The sequence below is a fragment of the Hylobates moloch genome, unplaced genomic scaffold (genome assembly GCF_009828535.3).
Source record: "Hylobates moloch isolate HMO894 unplaced genomic scaffold, HMol_V3 SCAFFOLD_19, whole genome shotgun sequence".
NCBI classification, from domain to species: domain Eukaryota; kingdom Metazoa; phylum Chordata; class Mammalia; order Primates; family Hylobatidae; genus Hylobates; species Hylobates moloch.
The window spans coordinates 39,154,510-39,172,407 of record NW_026652294.1 but is presented as its reverse complement, the minus strand read 5'-3'; the positions used below and the strand labels follow the sequence as shown (position 1 = coordinate 39,172,407).

The 17,898-nt window shown below is 58.7% G+C and overlaps 1 protein-coding gene across 3 annotated transcripts; it reads left to right on the top strand.

The window, feature by feature from the left end:
• Positions 1 to 1,450: 1,450 nt before the first annotated feature.
• Positions 1,451 to 17,369, top strand: PER1 (period circadian regulator 1). 3 transcript variants are annotated; one of them, XM_032753884.2, is made up of 23 exons: positions 1,451 to 1,595; positions 7,093 to 7,506; positions 7,621 to 7,719; positions 7,813 to 7,967; positions 8,062 to 8,183; positions 8,275 to 8,476; positions 8,627 to 8,678; positions 9,146 to 9,288; positions 9,673 to 9,751; positions 9,829 to 9,935; positions 10,105 to 10,258; positions 10,357 to 10,465; positions 10,554 to 10,685; positions 10,933 to 11,038; positions 11,170 to 11,341; positions 11,433 to 11,563; positions 11,789 to 11,968; positions 12,927 to 13,157; positions 14,028 to 14,638; positions 15,069 to 15,255; positions 15,446 to 15,635; positions 15,950 to 16,100; positions 16,508 to 17,369. In XM_032753884.2, the coding sequence occupies exons 2-23, from the start codon at positions 7,232 to 7,234 to the stop codon at positions 16,775 to 16,777; spliced, it is 3,858 nt and encodes a 1,285-aa protein (XP_032609775.1). In that variant the 5' UTR covers positions 1,451 to 1,595; positions 7,093 to 7,231; the 3' UTR covers positions 16,778 to 17,369. The 3 variants fall into 3 exon arrangements, with proteins under 3 accessions (XP_032609775.1, XP_031994336.1, XP_058287499.1); XM_032138445.2 differs by lacking the exon at positions 1,451 to 1,595 and adding an exon at positions 5,389 to 5,602; XM_058431516.1 differs by lacking the exon at positions 1,451 to 1,595 and adding an exon at positions 5,498 to 5,602 and having other exon boundaries at positions 7,328 to 7,506.
• The last annotated feature ends 529 nt before the right edge of the window (positions 17,370 to 17,898 follow it).

Here is a 17,898-nt window from a genome sequence, read left to right as displayed (position 1 = left end):
TTTCACTGTGTTAGCCAGGATGGTCTTGATCTCCTGACCTCGTGATCCGCCTGCCTCGGCCTCCCAAAGTGCTGGGAATACAGGCGTTAGCCACCGCACCCAGCCGTGGGGTTTTTTTTCAGTAGAGACGGTTTTACCATGTTGGCCAGGCTGGTCTCAAACTCCTGGCCTCAAGTGATCCACCCACCTCAGCCTGCCAAAGTGCTGGGATTACAGGCGTGAGCCACCGTGATTCTTACAATTAGGTACACAGTCATTACCAGAACGTCCAACTTGATTGAAGTCTTACTATATGCTAGGCAGTGCTCAGGATTTCGCACTTCCAACTCAAATCCCTTCCAGGTTTAAGAGTTCACATGAGGGCCGGGCGCGGTGGCTCACGCTTGTAATCCCAGCACTTTGGGAGGCCGAGGCGGGCGGATCACGAGGTCAGGAGATCGAGACCATGGTGAAACCCCGTCTCTACTAAAAATACAAAAAATTAGCCAGGCATGGTGGCGGGTGCCTGTAGTCCCAGCTACTCGGAGAGGCTGAGGCAGGAGAATGGCGTGAACCCGGCAGGCGGAGCTTGCAGTGAGCCGAGATTGCGCCACTGCACTCCAGCCTGGGGGACAGAGCGAGACTCCGTCTCAAGAAAAAAAAAAAAAAAAAGAGTTCACATGGGCCCTAGGACCCGCCTGCTTTATGGTGTCAGGGACTTGGGTTCAAGTTTTCGCCTTGTTACTGACTAGCGTGTTACAGGCAAACAGATTATGTAACCCCCCTGGATCTCGGTCTCATTTGTGAGGCCGGGGGAGTATGTGAGCTGGCCTCATCAAGAGTTTGTGAGAAGCGCCTGGCCTGGCCCGCAGAAAACAATCAGGAAGAGGCTCTCTCATTTTCATCGTCACCAAGACACCGTGCTGAGATCTGAAAACCGCTTCACCCTAATGCTCTCACCTTCCAGCTTCAGGGAGCCTCGGGGACCCAGGGCCAGAACCCCAGCGCCAGAGGCGCCCTTGTCACGCCCGGGTCTCTGTACAAAGTGAGCTTTCTACGCTGCCACCGCTCACGTCTGCGCCTGCGTGCAGGTCACGCTCAATGCGCCTGCGCAGATTTAGCAGCCGTGGTTAAGAGTGTCGTCAAGGAAAATCCCCAGCTTCTGGGTAAACAAGTTGCCGCGTGAGACCGCCGGCACGTGTACCCTACAGCTCCAAGACCTCTCAGCCTGTCAGAAAGCTTGGAGAGCGGGACTGGCAATTACGTCACCAATCTTGGCAGGTCGGGGGTTATTTCCCCAGCCAATAAGAACCTCAGAAGTGTCGAGGGCGTGACCTCCGTCAGGCTTCCAATCGCCGCGTTGGGGCGGCCCCTCTCGCACGTGTATCTCTCCCGCCCCCGTTGGTCTGCTGACCAATGAGAAGACGACGGCGGCCGGAGGCGCCAATGGAGGCTGTGCGGGGGCCGGCGGCTGCACGCGGCACGGGGCATGGGTCGGCGCCCCTAAGCCAATAAGCGTGGGGGGCGTGGCAGCCCGGCCCGTGGGCGGGTTTGGAGGAGCCAGTGTAATGCTTGAAGTCCTAGAAGAAATTCGGAGTGTGCGTGCGCGCCGAGCGGTGAGTGCTCGGGGATGGGGAAGAGATGCGGGGCGGTCGATGTGGACTTTTCCGGGGTGGTGTGGTCGGTTAGGAAGGTGTTAAATAGAGTGTGTGTGGGATCGTGCAAATACGTGATAGCTGCGGTGGGAGCTCTGATGGTTGTGGAGAATAGGGACCGTGAACTCAGGTCTAGAGGGACGGGGTGGGAGTTAGTGACTTCAGATCCCTCGCCCCCCTGGAGTCCCTGGACACTTGACTGCCCGGGGGGAGGGGCTCGGAAGCCCTCGGCGACCTGAGGGAGCCCCTGCTCCCAGGGAGATAGCGGAACGGGACCCTTGAGAGCTGATGGAGGATGTTTCAGTGGCTGCTGTTTGGGTGGTCCCCTTAAACACTTGAAAGAGGCAGAGGTTCGGAGGCGGGAGGGAGGCCCTGGTAGGGCAAGTCGGAGGGTACCAAAGGGTTGGCATGCTGATATGAGAAAGGATGGTGTTTTAATTTGTGAGACCCAGAGCCAGTCACATTACGGCTCCGGGTGTCTGTCTCGTGTTAAAGGGAAGGGTTTAGGCCTCAGAGTCGTCTTTGAGAATAGACGTGGGGTAGCAACTATTGAGTCCTGAGAGGATAGGGTTGGGGTTTGTGTAGATGGGCTGTGCACGTCTTCCTGAGCCCCTGGAGGTGGGGAGGCACCAACAGCGTGTTTTGATATCCGTCTGTACAAACAACGAGGCCAGGCGTCTGGTAAAGTTGGCCTGAGGTAAAGTAGAAAAGTGAAGAAGTGGGCTTCGTAGGAAATCATTGGGGCTGGTGGCTGTTAGGGTGATCTGAAGCACTTTGTGAGCCTGGGAAAACGGGCTATGATGTTAAGTGTGTGGGGAGTGCAAACAGTGTCTTGGGAACAGGCCTAAGGCAGAGAAAGGGGTTGGATGGAGTCCGTGTTCCTGGCACCAAACAGAATTGGCTGGATATTTGAGAGGCCAGGTTTGCCAGTGCTGGAATGCAGCTTACAGGTTGGTTAACACCTCACAGGTTCCTGAAGGGTAAGAAACCGGAATGACAAGCCATTATTAGAGTTCAGATTTTTGAATCCTGGGCTCCATTTGTTAAGAGCTTGAGACCATGTTATGAGGCACTGGACAAGTTTAGTAATTTCTGTGACTTAGTTATCCCCCGTGGAATGGGGATAATAATACCTATCTCACGGGGTTGTTCTGGGGATGAAATAAGATAATATAAAGTGCTTAGCGTAATGCCTGGGTTATGGTGAGAGATTTATGTGAATGCTGTGGCTGGGAACTAGTCTCACGTTCTCAAGTTTTTCTGCAAGTTTTGATGGCGTCCCATTTCTCTCTTCCTGGCTCTTCTGGTCTTCAGGCAGCAGTCCAAATTCCCTCATTCCTCCCTTCTAGCCCTCTCCCAGGATCCAGGCCCCAGACTGGGCCACTTGCTCTGTCCCAGTTTGATTTTTTCATCCTAGGCCCCTTCTCCTCCCTGTCCGCGCCTCACTCCCTCTCTCCTCGCCCGCTGTCATAATAACAAGAGATTCAGGCTCTGAGGGGGCTTCCGGAAGGGAGCAAAGGTGCGTGTTCTCTCCCAGAGACTGGACCTCCAACTTCTCCGCCCTGGGTGTTTGGTACCAGGCCAGCAGATGTGTACAGTTTGGGAGAGAGGAAAAGCCAGAGCTGCAGGAACAAGCTGAGGAGCGGGCAGATGGGAGTCCTGAAAAAGAGAGCCAGGCGTGGTGGGGGGGAGGTGTGGGGAGGGGGCCCCCTTCCTCCTAATCCTCTCTCCAGGAATCCCTGGCTTTGGGACAGGACGGCTGTCGTTTGGTTGGGGGAGGCGCCCAGGCTGGGTGCATGTCCTGGGCCACCAGCCAAGAGAACATGATGTTCCCAAGTGCGCTGGCCGCCGCCCTCTCGGGCAGGCCGCCTCCCAAACCGCTGCCTCTCCAGTCTCTCCAGCCTCCCTGCCCCACATTCCCCGGCAGCTTCGCCCCGCCCCCTTCTTCCGCTTTGACGTCACCGCTGTCTCCCGCCCCCTCGCCTCCATTGACGGCAGCAGGGCCTGGTTACTGTGGGGACGGTGAAGCAGGACAACAAGAGTCTTGGGAGCAAGCGGGGGCTGCTGGAGGGCTGGAGCCTTTTGTCTATGCAAAAGACAGGGAGATGGAGGCGGGAGACCAAGGACTGCCTGGGTTCGGGGAGATCACATCTAAATCCCTGAAGGGGGAGAAAAACCATGTTTCCAGGGAAGAGGTGTCTGCAAATGAGACAAGGCCAAGGCCACAGTATGAGTTGGGGTGGGGAGGATCATTTTCAGGGAGAGGAGACTGAGAATCCAGGCTCCTGAATCTTTTTTTTTTTTTTTTTAAATAGAGACGGGGGTTTCTCCATGTTGGTCAGGCTGGTCTCGAACTCCGGACCTCAGGTGATCCGCCCGCCTCGGCCTCCCAAAGTGCTGGGATTACAGGCGTGAGCCACCGCGCCCGGCCTCCAGGCTCCTGAATCTTTTTTTTTGTTTTCCTGTTTCGATTTTTCTGGGTTAATTTATAACACACTCTTGTCCCAGCTTTTCCACAGAGCCCTCCCCTTCACCCTTCCCTCATTGTTCAGGAAAGCTTGGGCCACGTGACAGTGAGGGGAGTGCCCCCACAATGATTATGTCAGCAGCTGCTTGGAGGCCTGTTCATCTACTACCCACGTTTCCAGGGAGCCCTGCGAGGAACTACTCATCACGGTCCTGGATGGAGGGGGCTGTGTAACTGCAGCTCTCCTGAGCCCAGACTAACATTTTATTGCCTGCAAATCGTGCTCCTGTTCTCTTTCTAGGCTACTACCCTCTTTTAGAGAATCAGAATTCCCAGCCCCCTTTCTCCTGTTGACACTCTTTTCCCACCTCCCCAACCTATCCTTGTTTAAAAAAAAAAAAAAATCATGTTTATCGATCACTTGCCAAGTGTCAGGTCTTGTCCTGGGCTCTGCAGACTACAGTGAAGGAGACAGATGACGTTTCGTCTGGGCCCCTGGAGTTTGGCTTTCTCTTTTCCAAGCAGTGGAAATATGAGGCCCTTGCCACCCCACCTTTCTCTGTCTAGGGCCCCAGCTGGCCTCTTCTCTGTGCCATCCCCTTGGTCCCTCTGTAGTCCTGGCTTCCTGGCCCCCACTTTTGGGGCAGCCCTAACTGTGGGTGGCTGCGTCCTCTGGAGGGAAGTACTAGACACCACGTAGGCTGCCGGGAGACCTTGTCTCTGAGTGGCCGTAGAAGCACCTGCCATTGTTTCCCTTCACAGCCACTATTGGCTCTGGTCGCCCCTTCCATTGTCCGCATCCTTCTTCCACCCACTCACCCACCAATCACACGTGGACCCTTAACTGTCCTCTCCCAGGATTTGAAGTGTCAGAGGAAGTGCTTCGGTTAAAGGGCTTCATTATGTAGAACGAAGGTTGGGAGGGAACAAGGTTGGTACAGGAACCCAGGAGAGGCCCAGGCAGGTTTCTGTCTCTCCCCTCCTCTCAAGGACCACCCATCTCATCCAGCGTGGCCTAACTTGCAGCGCCATTCCTTTTCCTCACCCTTGGAAAGGCGAAGATGCCAAGATGATGTGTTCTGCAAGGCTAGTGCGTTCAGGAAGTAGACAAGTCTTGAGCACCTATTCTGGCTGGGGTTTTTTCCCTAAAGAGGCGCAGCGTACCTCCCTCTCTCCTCCCTTCCATTATTCACTGTGCAAGCGTCCCGCGCCCATTGGCTGGGCGGTGTCTGGGGCTCTTCAGCCCAGCACCAGCACCCAGGTCCACGTGCGCTCGTGTGTGTGACACAGCCCTGACCTCAGTGGAGGCCACTAGCCAATCAGGCGCCGGGAAGAGATCCCCAGCCAATCGGGGGCGGGGCCTGCGGCTCCCTCGGCAAGAGGCCAATGAGGGGGCAGTGCCCGGCATTATGCAACCCGCCTCCCCGCCCGGTGGAGCTTCCACTCGGCTGCAGGCTGGAGCGGCGGCGGGCAGGCGGGCGGAGGACACTTCTGCGACCAGGTAGGCATCTCTGCGGCCATCCTGGGGCCGATCTCCGTCCCTGAGCCGGACCGCTGCCACTTCCAATCTGATGGGCTACTTTTCGGCCCAGGCAGAGGGCACACTGTCGTCCTTACCGCTACCCACCCTCTCCCTGCCCCCAAGGACCGAAGTCCTCCTCGAAATCTTGCACCGGGAGTCTGCACTCCTGACCCACTCACCTTACCTCCAGCTTGTTCCCACCTCCCCGTCCCAGCTTTCCCGGCCCCACAGCCGACTCTCAGCGGGCATGCCCCGGTCTTCTTGCTCGTTACTCGAGGGGCCCCAGGTTTGCCCTGGTACCAGGACCCTATTAGGCTTTCAGCGCTCCCCGTGTCTCTGCTCTCCAGTCCCGGGCCCTGCGCCGCCTGTGATGTCAGCCCACTTCGGACTAGAACATCCCGTTCCCAGCGCTAGTTCCTGCTGTTGGCCACAACCTTCCCTTTTCCCCTGGCGCTCAGAAAATGCTCAGTAGTGGGGGTGTGGTTGGACGGGGAGTAGGGGAAGAACGATCTGTTGGCTGTTGCGCGTCTTCTGCCCAAGGCTTGGGGTTGGGGGGGTGGTCTGGCCAGAAAAGTAGGGGACTGAGGAGAGGATCCTCGGGTCCTTGACGATGGCAGGTTGCCGGCTTCGGTCGTCGTGGTGGGGAAGCAGCGCAGGGGCTAAAGAAGGAAAGGCTGTGTTGTCTTGACCAGAATGACTGGGATCCAGGCGAGAGTCAGGTTGAGGGGCTTTTGCGCCGAGGGCGGTGGCCGTTGTGCTTCGTTCTGGGGAAGCCAGGACCAACCCTGGAATCCTAACAGGCCGTCCCACTTCGTACGGCCACCAAACCATCCTGGGACTGGGGATATGTAAAGGATGCGTGACCCCCGGCCGCGCCCACCAGTGGGAGAGTGGGCCGTTCCCCCACTTCCGCCGGGAAATGGGGGAGGGGTCGCTCCTCCCGCCCTCTTGTGGTCCCTCCAGCAACCGCTGAGCTCAGCAGCTGACGTCGGTTTCCCTGGCGACCGTGGCGGCGGCGGAAGCGCGTGGTGGGGCCGCGCACGTCGGCGCGCATGTGCAGCGGGGGTGGCACCGCCCCCGGATAAAATTAGCCTGGAGGCCTAAATATAGGAGGCGACCAGCTCACCCCCTGCCCCGAGGCTTTGGAGGCCCATGCAGAGTGGACACCTAATGGGAACTTGGGAATGGGAAGTGTCCAGGTTTTTGCCCACAGCTGTAGTTCTCATTGACTGCTCAGGCCATGGTGGCAGGGGATGTGAAGGAAGGCTCGGGAGAACCTTGTCCCACTTGCAGCCCCACTAAGGGTACAGGAAACATCCTGACTCCCCACTGGAAGCCCCAGGCCTGGGTTCCACTCCCATCAGTCCTGCATGAGGCCAGGCAGGGGAAGGTCTGAGTGAAGTCAGCAGGTGCTCTGGAGTTAACAAACCAGCTTTCTGCAAGCCCTGCTTCCTGGTCTCCCTCTCCAGGTACTGGCTGTGATCGAACTTCTCAACCCTCAGAGACTTAGATCTTCCATCTCACTCCCTCAGCCAGGCCTCCAGGCCCGCTTGTGCATCCGTGGTGGCCTCTCCGCCTTCTCTGTTCTGTTCTCCCCATGGCCCAGACATGAGTGGCCCCCTAGAAGGGGCTGATGGGGGAGGGGACCCCAGGCCTGGGGAATCATTTTGTCCTGGGGGCGTCCCATCCCCTGGGCCCCCACAGCACCGGCCTTGCCCAGGCCCCAGCCTGGCCGATGACACCGATGCCAACAGCAATGGTTCAAGCGGCAATGAGTCCAACGGGCATGAGTCTAGAGGCGCATCTCAGCGGAGCTCACACAGCTCCTCCTCGGGCAACGGCAAGGACTCAGCCCTTCTGGAGACCACTGAGAGCAGCAAGAGGTGTGTATGGATGTGTATGTTGGGTCTAGGAATGGTCTTGTGAGGAGGCAGAGCTGGGTGACAGGCCTCGCACTGCTGGCCCTACCTGTAACTGGGCCTGTTGCTGTCTCCTAGCACAAACTCTCAGAGCCCATCCCCACCCAGCAGTTCCATTGCCTACAGCCTCCTGAGTGCCAGCTCAGAGCAGGACAACCCATCCACCAGTGGCTGCAGGTACGTCGAGTGAGGCTGGAGGAGAGGTCTAGGGGCCCAGGCCACACTCTGGGAAAAATATCTTTATCTCTTTCTTCCCTGTGGGCCCCGCAGCAGTGAACAGTCAGCCCGGGCGAGGACCCAGAAGGAACTCATGACAGCACTTCGAGAGCTCAAGCTTCGACTGCCGCCAGAGCGCCGGGGCAAGGGCCGCTCTGGGACCCTGGCCACGCTGCAGTACGCACTGGCCTGTGTCAAGCAGGTGCAGGGTAAGTGGCGTGTCCCAAGAGGGAATGGCCTGGGCCTGGGCTCCTGTGTTGAGGCAGCCTCCTTACTGAATGCCTCACTGTCTCCATCCTGCAGCCAACCAGGAATACTACCAGCAGTGGAGCCTGGAGGAGGGCGAGCCTTGCTCCATGGACATGTCCACCTATACCCTGGAGGAGCTGGAGCACATCACGTCTGAGTACACGCTTCGGAACCAGGTCAGCGGCGGCCTGGCCTCTGCATCCCAACGCACCCCTACCCCTTCTCTCACAGCTCTTGAATCTGCTCTTGCTCTCCCCCTCCTGCCAGGATACCTTCTCAGTGGCTGTCTCCTTCCTGACGGGTCGAATCGTCTACATTTCGGAGCAGGCAGCTGTCCTGCTGCGTTGCAAGCGGGACGTGTTCCGGGGTACCCGCTTCTCTGAGCTCCTGGCTCCCCAGGATGTGGGAGTCTTCTATGGTTCCACTGCTCCATCTCGTCTGCCCACCTGGGGCACAGGGGCCTCAGCAGGTGAGGTGCCCAAGCACTGTGGGGAGGCATGAGCAGTCCCAGGAAATCTTGCTGTGAGGGGCCAGGGGACCCAGACTTTCCCTTAGTGGGTTCTTCGCAGCCTAGGGAAGGGGCAGGAGGCTGTGCTCACTCCTCTCCTGTCTGTCCCAGGTTCAGGCCTCAGGGACTTTACCCAGGAGAAGTCCGTCTTCTGCCGTATCAGGTAGGTGAGGGGAGCTGGAGAAGACCTCTGCCTCTTTTTTTTGTTTGTTTTTGTTTTTGTTTTTTGAAAGGGAGTCTTACTCTGTCGCCCAGGCTGGACTGCAGTGGCACGATCTCGGCTCACTGCAACCTCTGCCTCCCAGGTTCAAGCGATTCTCCTGCCTCAGCCTCCCAAGTAGCTGGGATTACAGGCATGCAGCACGACACCCAGCTAATTTTTGTATTTTTAGTAGAGACGGGGTTTCACCATGTTGGCCGGGCTGGTCTCGAACTCCTGACCTCAGGTGATCCACCTGCCTTGGCCTCCCAAAGTGCTGGGATTAAAGGCGCGAGCCACCGTGCCCGGCCTACCTCTGCCTCCTTCTGCCCCCTCCCTAGGGTCTTTGCTGTTGTCTGCTGTGACCTTGTGGTTGGAGGAGTGGGTGGCTCTCTGTTGAAAATCCCTAATGCTCCTCTCTCCTTTGCTAGAGGAGGTCCTGACCGGGATCCAGGGCCTCGGTACCAGCCATTCCGCCTAACCCCTTATGTGACCAAGATCCGGGTCTCAGATGGGGCCCCTGCACAGCCGTGCTGCCTGCTGATTGCAGAGCGCATCCATTCGGGTTACGAAGGTGGGCAGGTCAGGGCCGTGGCCTGGTGGGGGCTGGGAGGAAGGACATTTCTTCATGGCCAGACATGAATTTGGGAGGCATGAACCAGACCCTTTGAATTTTGGAACAAGAAAAGCTATTATAAAGATGAGAATTTGAGCTCCTTTTAGAGGTAGAGTTGAATAAGGTGCCCGAGCTAGAGGAGGGCAGAGAAGAATGCCTTGCTTGCTCTCAGTCGTGTTACTGATACAGGGCATAGGATTGGCCCAGACCATCTTTGGGCCCATAGTGCCCAGGGCAGAGCTGTGTGGCAGATCGTCAGCCAGCCTGGGCCCAGGCAGAGTGGAGGGCTGAGGAGCGGGGCATTCTGGACAAAACCCAGTGACCACACTTTCTGTGCCTCAGCTCCCCGGATACCCCCCGACAAGAGGATTTTCACTACGCGGCACACACCCAGCTGCCTCTTCCAGGATGTGGATGAAAGGTGAGGATAGGACCCAGAGGAGACGAGGGCAGCCAGGGCTGAGGCCACGGCCACTCTGATGCCTCCTTCCCGTTCAGGGCTGCCCCCCTGCTGGGCTACCTGCCCCAGGACCTCCTGGGAGCCCCAGTGCTCCTGTTCCTGCATCCTGAGGACCGACCCCTCATGCTGGCTATCCACAAGAAAAGTGAGTTCCTCTCTCGCTGCTCACCCTTCCCACTGTCCCGGGCTTTGGAATGGCTGCCCTTGTGGTTGTGTCTCTTGGTGCCTTGGTCTCCTGGATGTCTAGTGGCATCGCCTGCCTCTTACTCAGCTCTCCCTCCCTTTGACCTCTCCTCCTTTCCCACTTCCATCAGTCCTGCAGTTGGCGGGCCAGCCCTTTGACCACTCCCCTATCCGCTTCTGTGCCCGCAACGGGGAGTATGTCACCATGGACACCAGCTGGGCTGGCTTTGTGCACCCGTGGAGCCGCAAGGTAGCCTTCGTGTTGGGCCGCCACAAAGTACGCACGTAAGTGGGCCATGCCCCCGAGCTGGCGTTGGGGATAGGGCAGTGCGGTGGGGGACAGGACTGGGCTAGGGCTGGACTCACTCTTCCCCACCCTACAGGGCCCCCCTGAATGAGGACGTATTCACTCCCCCGGCCCCCAGCCCAGTTCCATCCCTGGACACTGATATCCAGGAGCTGTCAGAGCAGATCCACCGGCTGCTGCTGCAGGTGAGAGTCGCGGAGAGGGAGGGTGGGAGGTGAGAAAAGGGGTGGGAAGCAGGATCAAGCCATCTAACCTGCCTTCTACCCGCTGCAGCCCGTGCACAGCCCCAGCCCCACAGGACTCTGTGGAGTCGGCCCCGTGACATCCCCAGGCCCTCTCCACAGCCCTGGGTCCTCCAGTGATAGCAACGGGGGTGATGCAGAGGGGCCTGGGCCTCCTGCGCCAGTGAGTGACCTGCTCCCACCTCACCCTCTAATCGCCCTTTCCCTTCTCCTTCTTGGAACCAGCACTGCCAGTCCCAGAGTCTTGCCCGATCCTCCTTTGCCCTCTTCTTCCTGCTTTTTCCTTCTTGTCCTGCTGCCGTCAAGGCGTCTGTGCCTCCCCATTGGTACCTTCTTGTTTTATTGTGCCCTTGGCCCCTGACACTGGCCACAGCCCCTGGTTCTGCTCACTGTGGTGCTGTGTCCCACAGGTGACTTTCCAGCAGATCTGTAAGGATGTGCATCTGGTGAAGCACCAGGGCCAGCAGCTTTTTATTGACTCTCGGGCCCGGCCTCAGCCCCGGCCCCACCTCCCTGGTGAGTTGATGACGATGTGTGGGTGAAGAGACAGACCTGGGGGGTCCCCTGACTTTCACCCCCAACCCATTTGCTGTTTTTTTCCATGTGAGCTTGGGAAGACTATTTTCTTCTTTCTCTCTTTGCCCCAGCTACAGGCACGTTCAAGGCCAAGGTCCTTCCCTGCCAATCCCCAGACCCAGAGCTGGAGATGGGTTCTGCTCCCATCCAGGCCCCACTAGCCTTGGCCCCTGAGGAGGCTGAGAGGAAAGAAGCCTCTAGCTGCTCCTACCAACAGATCAACTGCCTGGACAGCATCCTCAGGTAAGGCCTGCCAGGCATCTTCTCCACCTCAGGCTCTAACCCTGCCCGCCCCAAGCCCTACTCTGATGCCCTCTGCTGTGTCCATCACCAGGTACCTGGAGAGCTGCAACCTCCCCAGCACCACTAAGCGTAAATGTGCCTCGTCCTCCTCCTGTACCACCTCCTCAGCCTCTGACGACGACAAGCAGAGGACAGGTCCAGTCTCTGTGGGGACCAAGAAAGGTAAAGATCCAATGCACCCCGCTCCCACTGCCCCGTCCTGGCCTGGTGGCCCTGTGTCTTTTCCCTTCTGCTTCTGGGCCCTCTTGCTCTGCCCTGCCCTCCTCCCCAGCCTCCTGGTCTCCAGACTGTTCCCTACCACCATCCCCTTCCCCTTTTCCCTGGGATCCTCTCTCCTGACTTCCCGGTGGGGGTGGGGATGGTAACTGGCACCATCTCTCTGCACAGATCCGCCGTCAGCAGTGCTGTCTGGGGAGGGGGCCACCCCACGGAAGGAGCCAGTGGTGGGAGGCACCCTGAGCCCGCTCGCCCTGGCCAATAAGGCGGAGAGCGTGGTGTCCGTCACCAGTCAGTGTAGCTTCAGCTCCACCATCGTCCATGTGGGAGACAAGAAGCCCCCGGAGTCGGGTATGGGTGTGGAGTTGGGGGGCAGTGCTTCGGCTCCACCAGTCTCCCAGCTGGAGCTTCCTCCTGCCTTTCCTCTCCCCTCTAGGCCCTGATGGAGAGAAGGAGGCCTCCCCTGACCTGGGGTTTGGGGCTACTGCTTCTTGCTCTCCCCTCCCTGCCAGGCTTCTCGGCTTTGCCCTTCCCCTGTTCTGCTTCTTGTATTGTTACTGTCAGTTGAAACACAAAGTCTGGGGTAGGGGGTTTGCCCTGAGGTGCTAACCACAGAGGGTCTGAAGGCGAGGAAAATTGAAGATCCCTGAAGGGTCTTTGGATATTGACCTTGAAAATTATGAGGGGCTGGGCATGGTGGCTCAGACCTGTAATCCCAGCACTTTGGGAGGCTGAGGTAGGAGGATCACCTGAGATCAGGAGCTCGAGATCAGCCTGGGAAACATGGTGAAACCCTGTATCTACTAAAAATGCAAAAATTAATCAGGCGTGGTGGCATGCGCCTGTAGTCCCAGCTACTCCGGAGGCTGAGACAGGAGAATCGCTTGAACCCAGGAGGTGGTGGTTGCAGTGAGCCGAGATCACACCACTGCACTCCAGCTTGGGAGAAAGAGTGAGACTCCATCTAAAAAAAAAAAAAAACAAGAAAATGTGTGAGGGAAGGCCAAGGGGTGGGCTTCTCTTCCAACAAGAGTTGTGAAGGGGTCATCCCAGTAGAGTTCCTGGCAGGGAGTGGCCACTGGAGGGGCCTGAGTATCTATTGTCTCTTCTGGGCCAGCTTTGCATGGAGAGGAGGACCCAGGGCCAACCGTTGGCAGAGAGGTGACCAAGAAATGTACATGGGGACCAGGCTTGGCTGTGGCGCAGAGCTGCCAGGGGTTGGCTAGGCTATGGGACAGGGAGGGTGTGGTACGGATGTGTTGACCCCTGAGGTGATTCTGATATCCTTTTCCTGTCTCACTTTCCTCAGACCTCATCATGATGGAGGACCCGCCTGGCCTAGCCCCAGGCCCAGCCCCCAGCCCCACAGTAGCCCCTGACCCAGCCCCAGATGCCTACCGTCCAGTGGGGCTGACCAAGGCCGTGCTGTCCCTGCACACACAGAAGGAAGAGCAAGCCTTCCTCAGCCGCTTCCGAGACCTGGGCAGGCTGCGTGGACTCGACAGCTCTTCCACAGCTCCCTCAGCCCTTGGCGAGCGAGGTAGCCTCCTGGGGCCTCCTGGAGCCTGCCCTCTGCCCAGTCTAGGACTGGATTGTTGCGGGGTGGGTCTTAAGGGAGGTGTTTCTGCTCCAGGGACCCAGACTGGTGCTGCTTCCACCACCAGGCCCTGCCTAGGGACAGGCCCCTCGCTAGCTTCTCCCCACTAGGCCGGGGTTCCGGGCTGCAGCCAGAGGAGGGCAGCTTGGGGGGATGGCACTGGGACGGGCAGGCAGAGGTGCTGTGCTCCAGGTAAGTGACTTCAGGCCTAGCCTGGGGGCAGGGGCAGGAAGTATTCCCACTTAGGAGTCAGTTGTCACTGATGAAGAGACATGCATAGATTCTGGGCCAACTCTGGGTGGGGTCTGGGCTTCAAGGGCAGGTGGAAGGCAGCCCCTCCAGGTGCCTGAGGGAGGCCCCCTGCAGGCAGACTCAGGACTGGGCTTTCCAGCCCCACTCTTCACTCCATTGCAAGCTAGGCAGAATACGGCCTCGATGGGCAGGAGGAACGCCTAAGCTGGCAGTGCCCACAGGAGTTTGGCAGATGGACCAGAGCCACCTGTCCATGTGTCCATGGACTCAGCCTGCTTCCTCTATATGCCAGCGTGCCTCCATCTTCCGCACGCCCCCAGCTCGACCCCTCATGTAACCTCTCCCTGGCCTTGTTCCTTTCTCAATAAATCCCCTTGTCCCTGGCTCCTGTGATTCTTCCCTGAAGGTGCCCCGCCTCCTGAGTCACTCGTTCTGTGTGGGTTGAGAAGCTCTCTGGGACCTTGGCCTGTCCTCTCCCTGGTCAGAGTGTCAGGGCAGTATGGGGGGCAGGGGCACTAACCCCAGGTTCAGGCCCTTGCTAACCCTAGTCTCTCCCCACAGGCTGCCACCACGGCCCCGCACCCCCAAGCCGCCGACACCACTGCCGATCCAAAGCCAAGCGCTCACGCCACCACCAGAACCCTCGGGCTGAAGCGCCCTGCTATGTCTCACACCCCTCACCCGTGCCACCCTCCACCCCCTGGCCCACCCCACCAGCCACTACCCCCTTCCCAGCGGTTGTCCAGCCCTACCCTCTCCCAGTGTTCTCTCCTCGAGGAGGCCCCCAGCCTCTTCCCCCTGCTCCCACATCTGTGCCCCCGGCTGCTTTCCCTGCCCCTTTGGTGACCCCAATGGTGGCCTTGGTGCTCCCTAACTATCTGTTCCCAACCCCATCCAGCTATCCTTATGGGGCACTCCAGACCCCTGCTGAAGGGCCTCCCACTCCTGCCTCGCACTCCCCTTCTCCATCCTTGCCCGCCCTCCCCCCCAGCCCTCCTCACCGCCAGGACTCTCCACTGTTCAACTCGAGATGCAGCTCTCCACTCCAGCTCAATCTGCTGCAGCTCGAGGAGCTCCCCCGTGCTGAGGGGGCTGCTGTTGCAGGGGGCCCTGGGAGCAGTGCCGGGCCCCCACCTCCCAGTGAGGAAGCTGCTGAGCCAGAGGCCAGACTGGTGAGCACTGACCCCTGCGTCTGCCTGCCAGCCCCCACCCCAGCCCCGCCCCTCTGGCACCCTGTGCTGCCTGCTGTCTCTGCCAGGCCGGCGTCTCGGCCTCCAGGAGGTGGAGGGAGACCCCAGCTGAATTTCTGAATGAGGCAGAAATTGGTTACCTCCTCTCTGAAGGGACAGTCCTGTCTGTCTGACAGGTGGTGAGGACATCTCAGTAACTTCTGAGAGAGCATCTGCCACTTGGAAAGGGTCTGGCCTCACATCCCCACTCTTCGCCAGCTTTCTTCTCTCTCAGCCTGGTCCTGCTGTCACGAAGTGGGGAGCAGAGACCACTGGGGTTGGATGTGCCTCTCCCCACAACCAGTGAGAGCAGTTGAAGGGAGGCCTAGGTGCTGACCCCTCCATCCCTCCTTGCCCTCCTCCCCTCCTCCAGGTGGAGGTCACTGAGTCCTCCAATCAGGACGCACTTTCCGGCTCCAGTGACCTGCTGGAACTTCTGCTGCAAGAGGACTCGCGCTCCGGCACAGGCTCTGCAGCCTCGGGCTCCTTGGGCTCTGGCTTGGGCTCTGGGTCTGGTTCAGGCTCCCATGAGGGGGGCAGCACCTCAGCCAGCATCACTCGTGAGTACCCCACCTCCAACATCTCCCAGGGTAGGGCAGTGATTTGGGAGCCAGGAGTCCAGGCCCCGTCTTGGCGGAGCTTCCTAAGGCCACTGGGATGGACATGTGGCCTTTGAGGGAGGCCTTGTGAGGCCCCGGGAGTGGGCATGCAGCCAGCCTGACTCCCATTGGTTTGCCCCCCACTTCACAGGCAGCAGCCAGAGCAGCCACACAAGCAAATACTTTGGCAGCATCGACTCTTCCGAGGCTGAGGCTGGGGCTGCTCGGGGCGGGGCTGAGCCCGGGGACCAGGTGATTAAGTACGTGCTCCAGGATCCCATTTGGCTGCTCATGGCCAATGCTGACCAGCGCGTCATGATGACCTACCAGGTGCCCTCCAGGTGAGGCATTTCAGAGGCCTTCTTGGCCTTCCTTTCAGAGGTAGTAGGGGGGGCAGTTTTCTTTTCTGGGACTGGCTCTGCCCTGGATAGGATAGAAGGTTCCTATCTTTCTTCCTGCCGCTTGGAGCCCTGTTACTAGTTCCTCCCAGGAGGAGAGCAGGTTTCCTGGTCTTGGAAGCCTTGATTTCCCATAGCCCTAGTTTAGGGGAGGAGCACGAGGTGGGGAGTTGTGGTAGAGGAAGGATGCCAGCTTCATGGGTCCTGGTCCGGGTCCTGGATCCCAGCCTCTGCCTTCTGAACCCCCTCTCGGGCAGGGACGTGACCTCTGTGCTGAAGCAGGATCGGGAGCGGCTCCGAGCCATGCAGAAGCAGCAGCCTCGGTTTTCTGAGGACCAGCGGCGGGAACTGGGCGCTGTGCACTCCTGGGTCCGGAAGGGCCAACTGCCTCGGGCTCTTGATGTGATGGTGAGAGGAGAAGCCTGGGACAGGGGGGAGAAAAAAAGAATCGAGCTCAAGTTCAAGGGATCGAGGCCAAGAGCTGATCTCCTTGATGTCCTTGGATCATTAATTCTGAAGAATGTTGATTCCACTAAATTTGCTGTGGATTATAGAATATTAAGCCGCATGAGTCTTTGCAGAACTTTTCTCAGCCTATCCTATGCTAATATGCATTGTGACTGTTCTGTAACGGCATCTGGGTAGAGGGCACAAGGCACTTTCCAACCTTGTTGGACCGCAGGTGCATCTGTGTGGACTGGTGCTTCTTGGGAGTACATTTCGGGAAGCACAGTGGGCTGGGGGTGGGAAGCTGGGCTGGCAGGTTAGCAGTGAGAACGCTGTCTGACTCTCTCATGTCCATTTCTCTCACCAAGGCCTGTGTGGACTGTGGGAGCAGCACCCAAGATCCTGGTCACCCTGATGACCCACTCTTCTCAGAGCTGGATGGACTGGGGCTGGAGCCCATGGAAGAGGGTGGAGGCGAGCAGGGCAGCTGCGGTGGCGGCAGTGGTGAGGGTGAGGGCTGCGAGGAGGCCCAAGGCGGGGCCAAGGCTTCAAGCTCTCCGGACTTGGCCATGGAGGAGGAGGAAGACAGGAGCTCATCCCATCCAGCCTTACCTACAGCAGGAAACTGCGCCAGCTAGACTCTGTTCTGGGCCATCTCCAGGAGTCCACGCGAGGCTTTCTTCTCTTATGTCCCAATTCTCAGAACTCAGATGTGGCTAGACCAACCAGTGGGAACTGCCCCAGCTTCTCCCAGCATAGGGGGCCGGACCCCCATCACCAGCCTAGGATCCAGGGGCTGCCTCTGGCCTCTTAGGGAGCACAGAGCAGAACTCCACAGCCCAGCCCAGAGGAGCGTCACCTCCCACCTTTGGAGAGGAATCCTTCCCTCCCCTGGACAAAGTTGCTGACAAGCTGCTGAAGTGGCCTCTCCATATTCCAGCTGAGCCTGAATCCGATTCCTGAGGGTTGGGGCTACACTTATTTATTGGGGGAGACAGCTCTCTCTCCCACCTCCTCCCCAGACGGGAGGAGAGCCTGAGGCCCAAGCAGGACCCGGGGGTTCCAGCCCCTAGCTGCTCTCAGGTGGGGGAGGTTGGTGGACCATGGAGTCCCTGGTGCTGCCCCTCAGGTGGGACCCAGGCGTTCTCAGCTGTACCCTCTGCCAATGGCATTTGTGTTTTTGATATTTGTGTCTGTTACTACTTTTTTAATACAAAAAGATAAAATCGCCCAGGACTTTGTGAAGTTTGGGGTTGGGGTGAGGGGAGCGTGTCGAAGGGACATGTGGCCCTGCTTCCGGGAAGGTTGTAGTGAGGGTGTACAGGGCCATCTCCTGACGATCCCCATTCCTCTTTTCCTTCATCCTGTCCAGGTGAGGGCCCTGCTGAGCCTGCTACGTCCACGCCTAGCTCAGACTCTGCTGTCCCCTCTAGCATGGCCTCAGCTGGGTTTGCCCTGGGAAGGAGAGATGAGAGGTGCGTGTGGCCAAGGGCTTGGGTGAGCTCCAGCCCGGGTCACAGGTGGCCAAGGCAGAGGAGCCCCGCTTAACCCCGTGGTGCCCTGAGGTATTCGAGGGTGTTTGTCTTCCTTTTTTTGAGACGGAATTTCGCTCTGTCACCCAGCTGGAGTGCAGTGGTGCAGTCTCAGCTCACTGCAACGTCTGCCTCCCGGGTTCAAGCGATTCTCCTGCCTCAGCCTCCCGAGTAGCTGGGATTATAGGTGCCCGCCACCACGCCTGGCTAATTTTGTATTTTTAGTA

Bases quoted from the DNA above. Each gene is read 5' to 3' on its own strand.
- PER1 (XM_032753884.2), top strand. From the start codon at position 7,232: ATGAGTGGCCCCCTAGAAGGGGCTGATGGGGGAGGGGACCCCAGGCCT. The intron at 7,968-8,061 runs GTAAGTGGCGTG...TCCATCCTGCAG, and splicing joins CTGTGTCAAGCAGGTGCAGG to CCAACCAGGAATACTACCAG. The intron at 9,289-9,672 runs GTGGGCAGGTCA...TCTGTGCCTCAG, and splicing joins CATCCATTCGGGTTACGAAG to CTCCCCGGATACCCCCCGAC.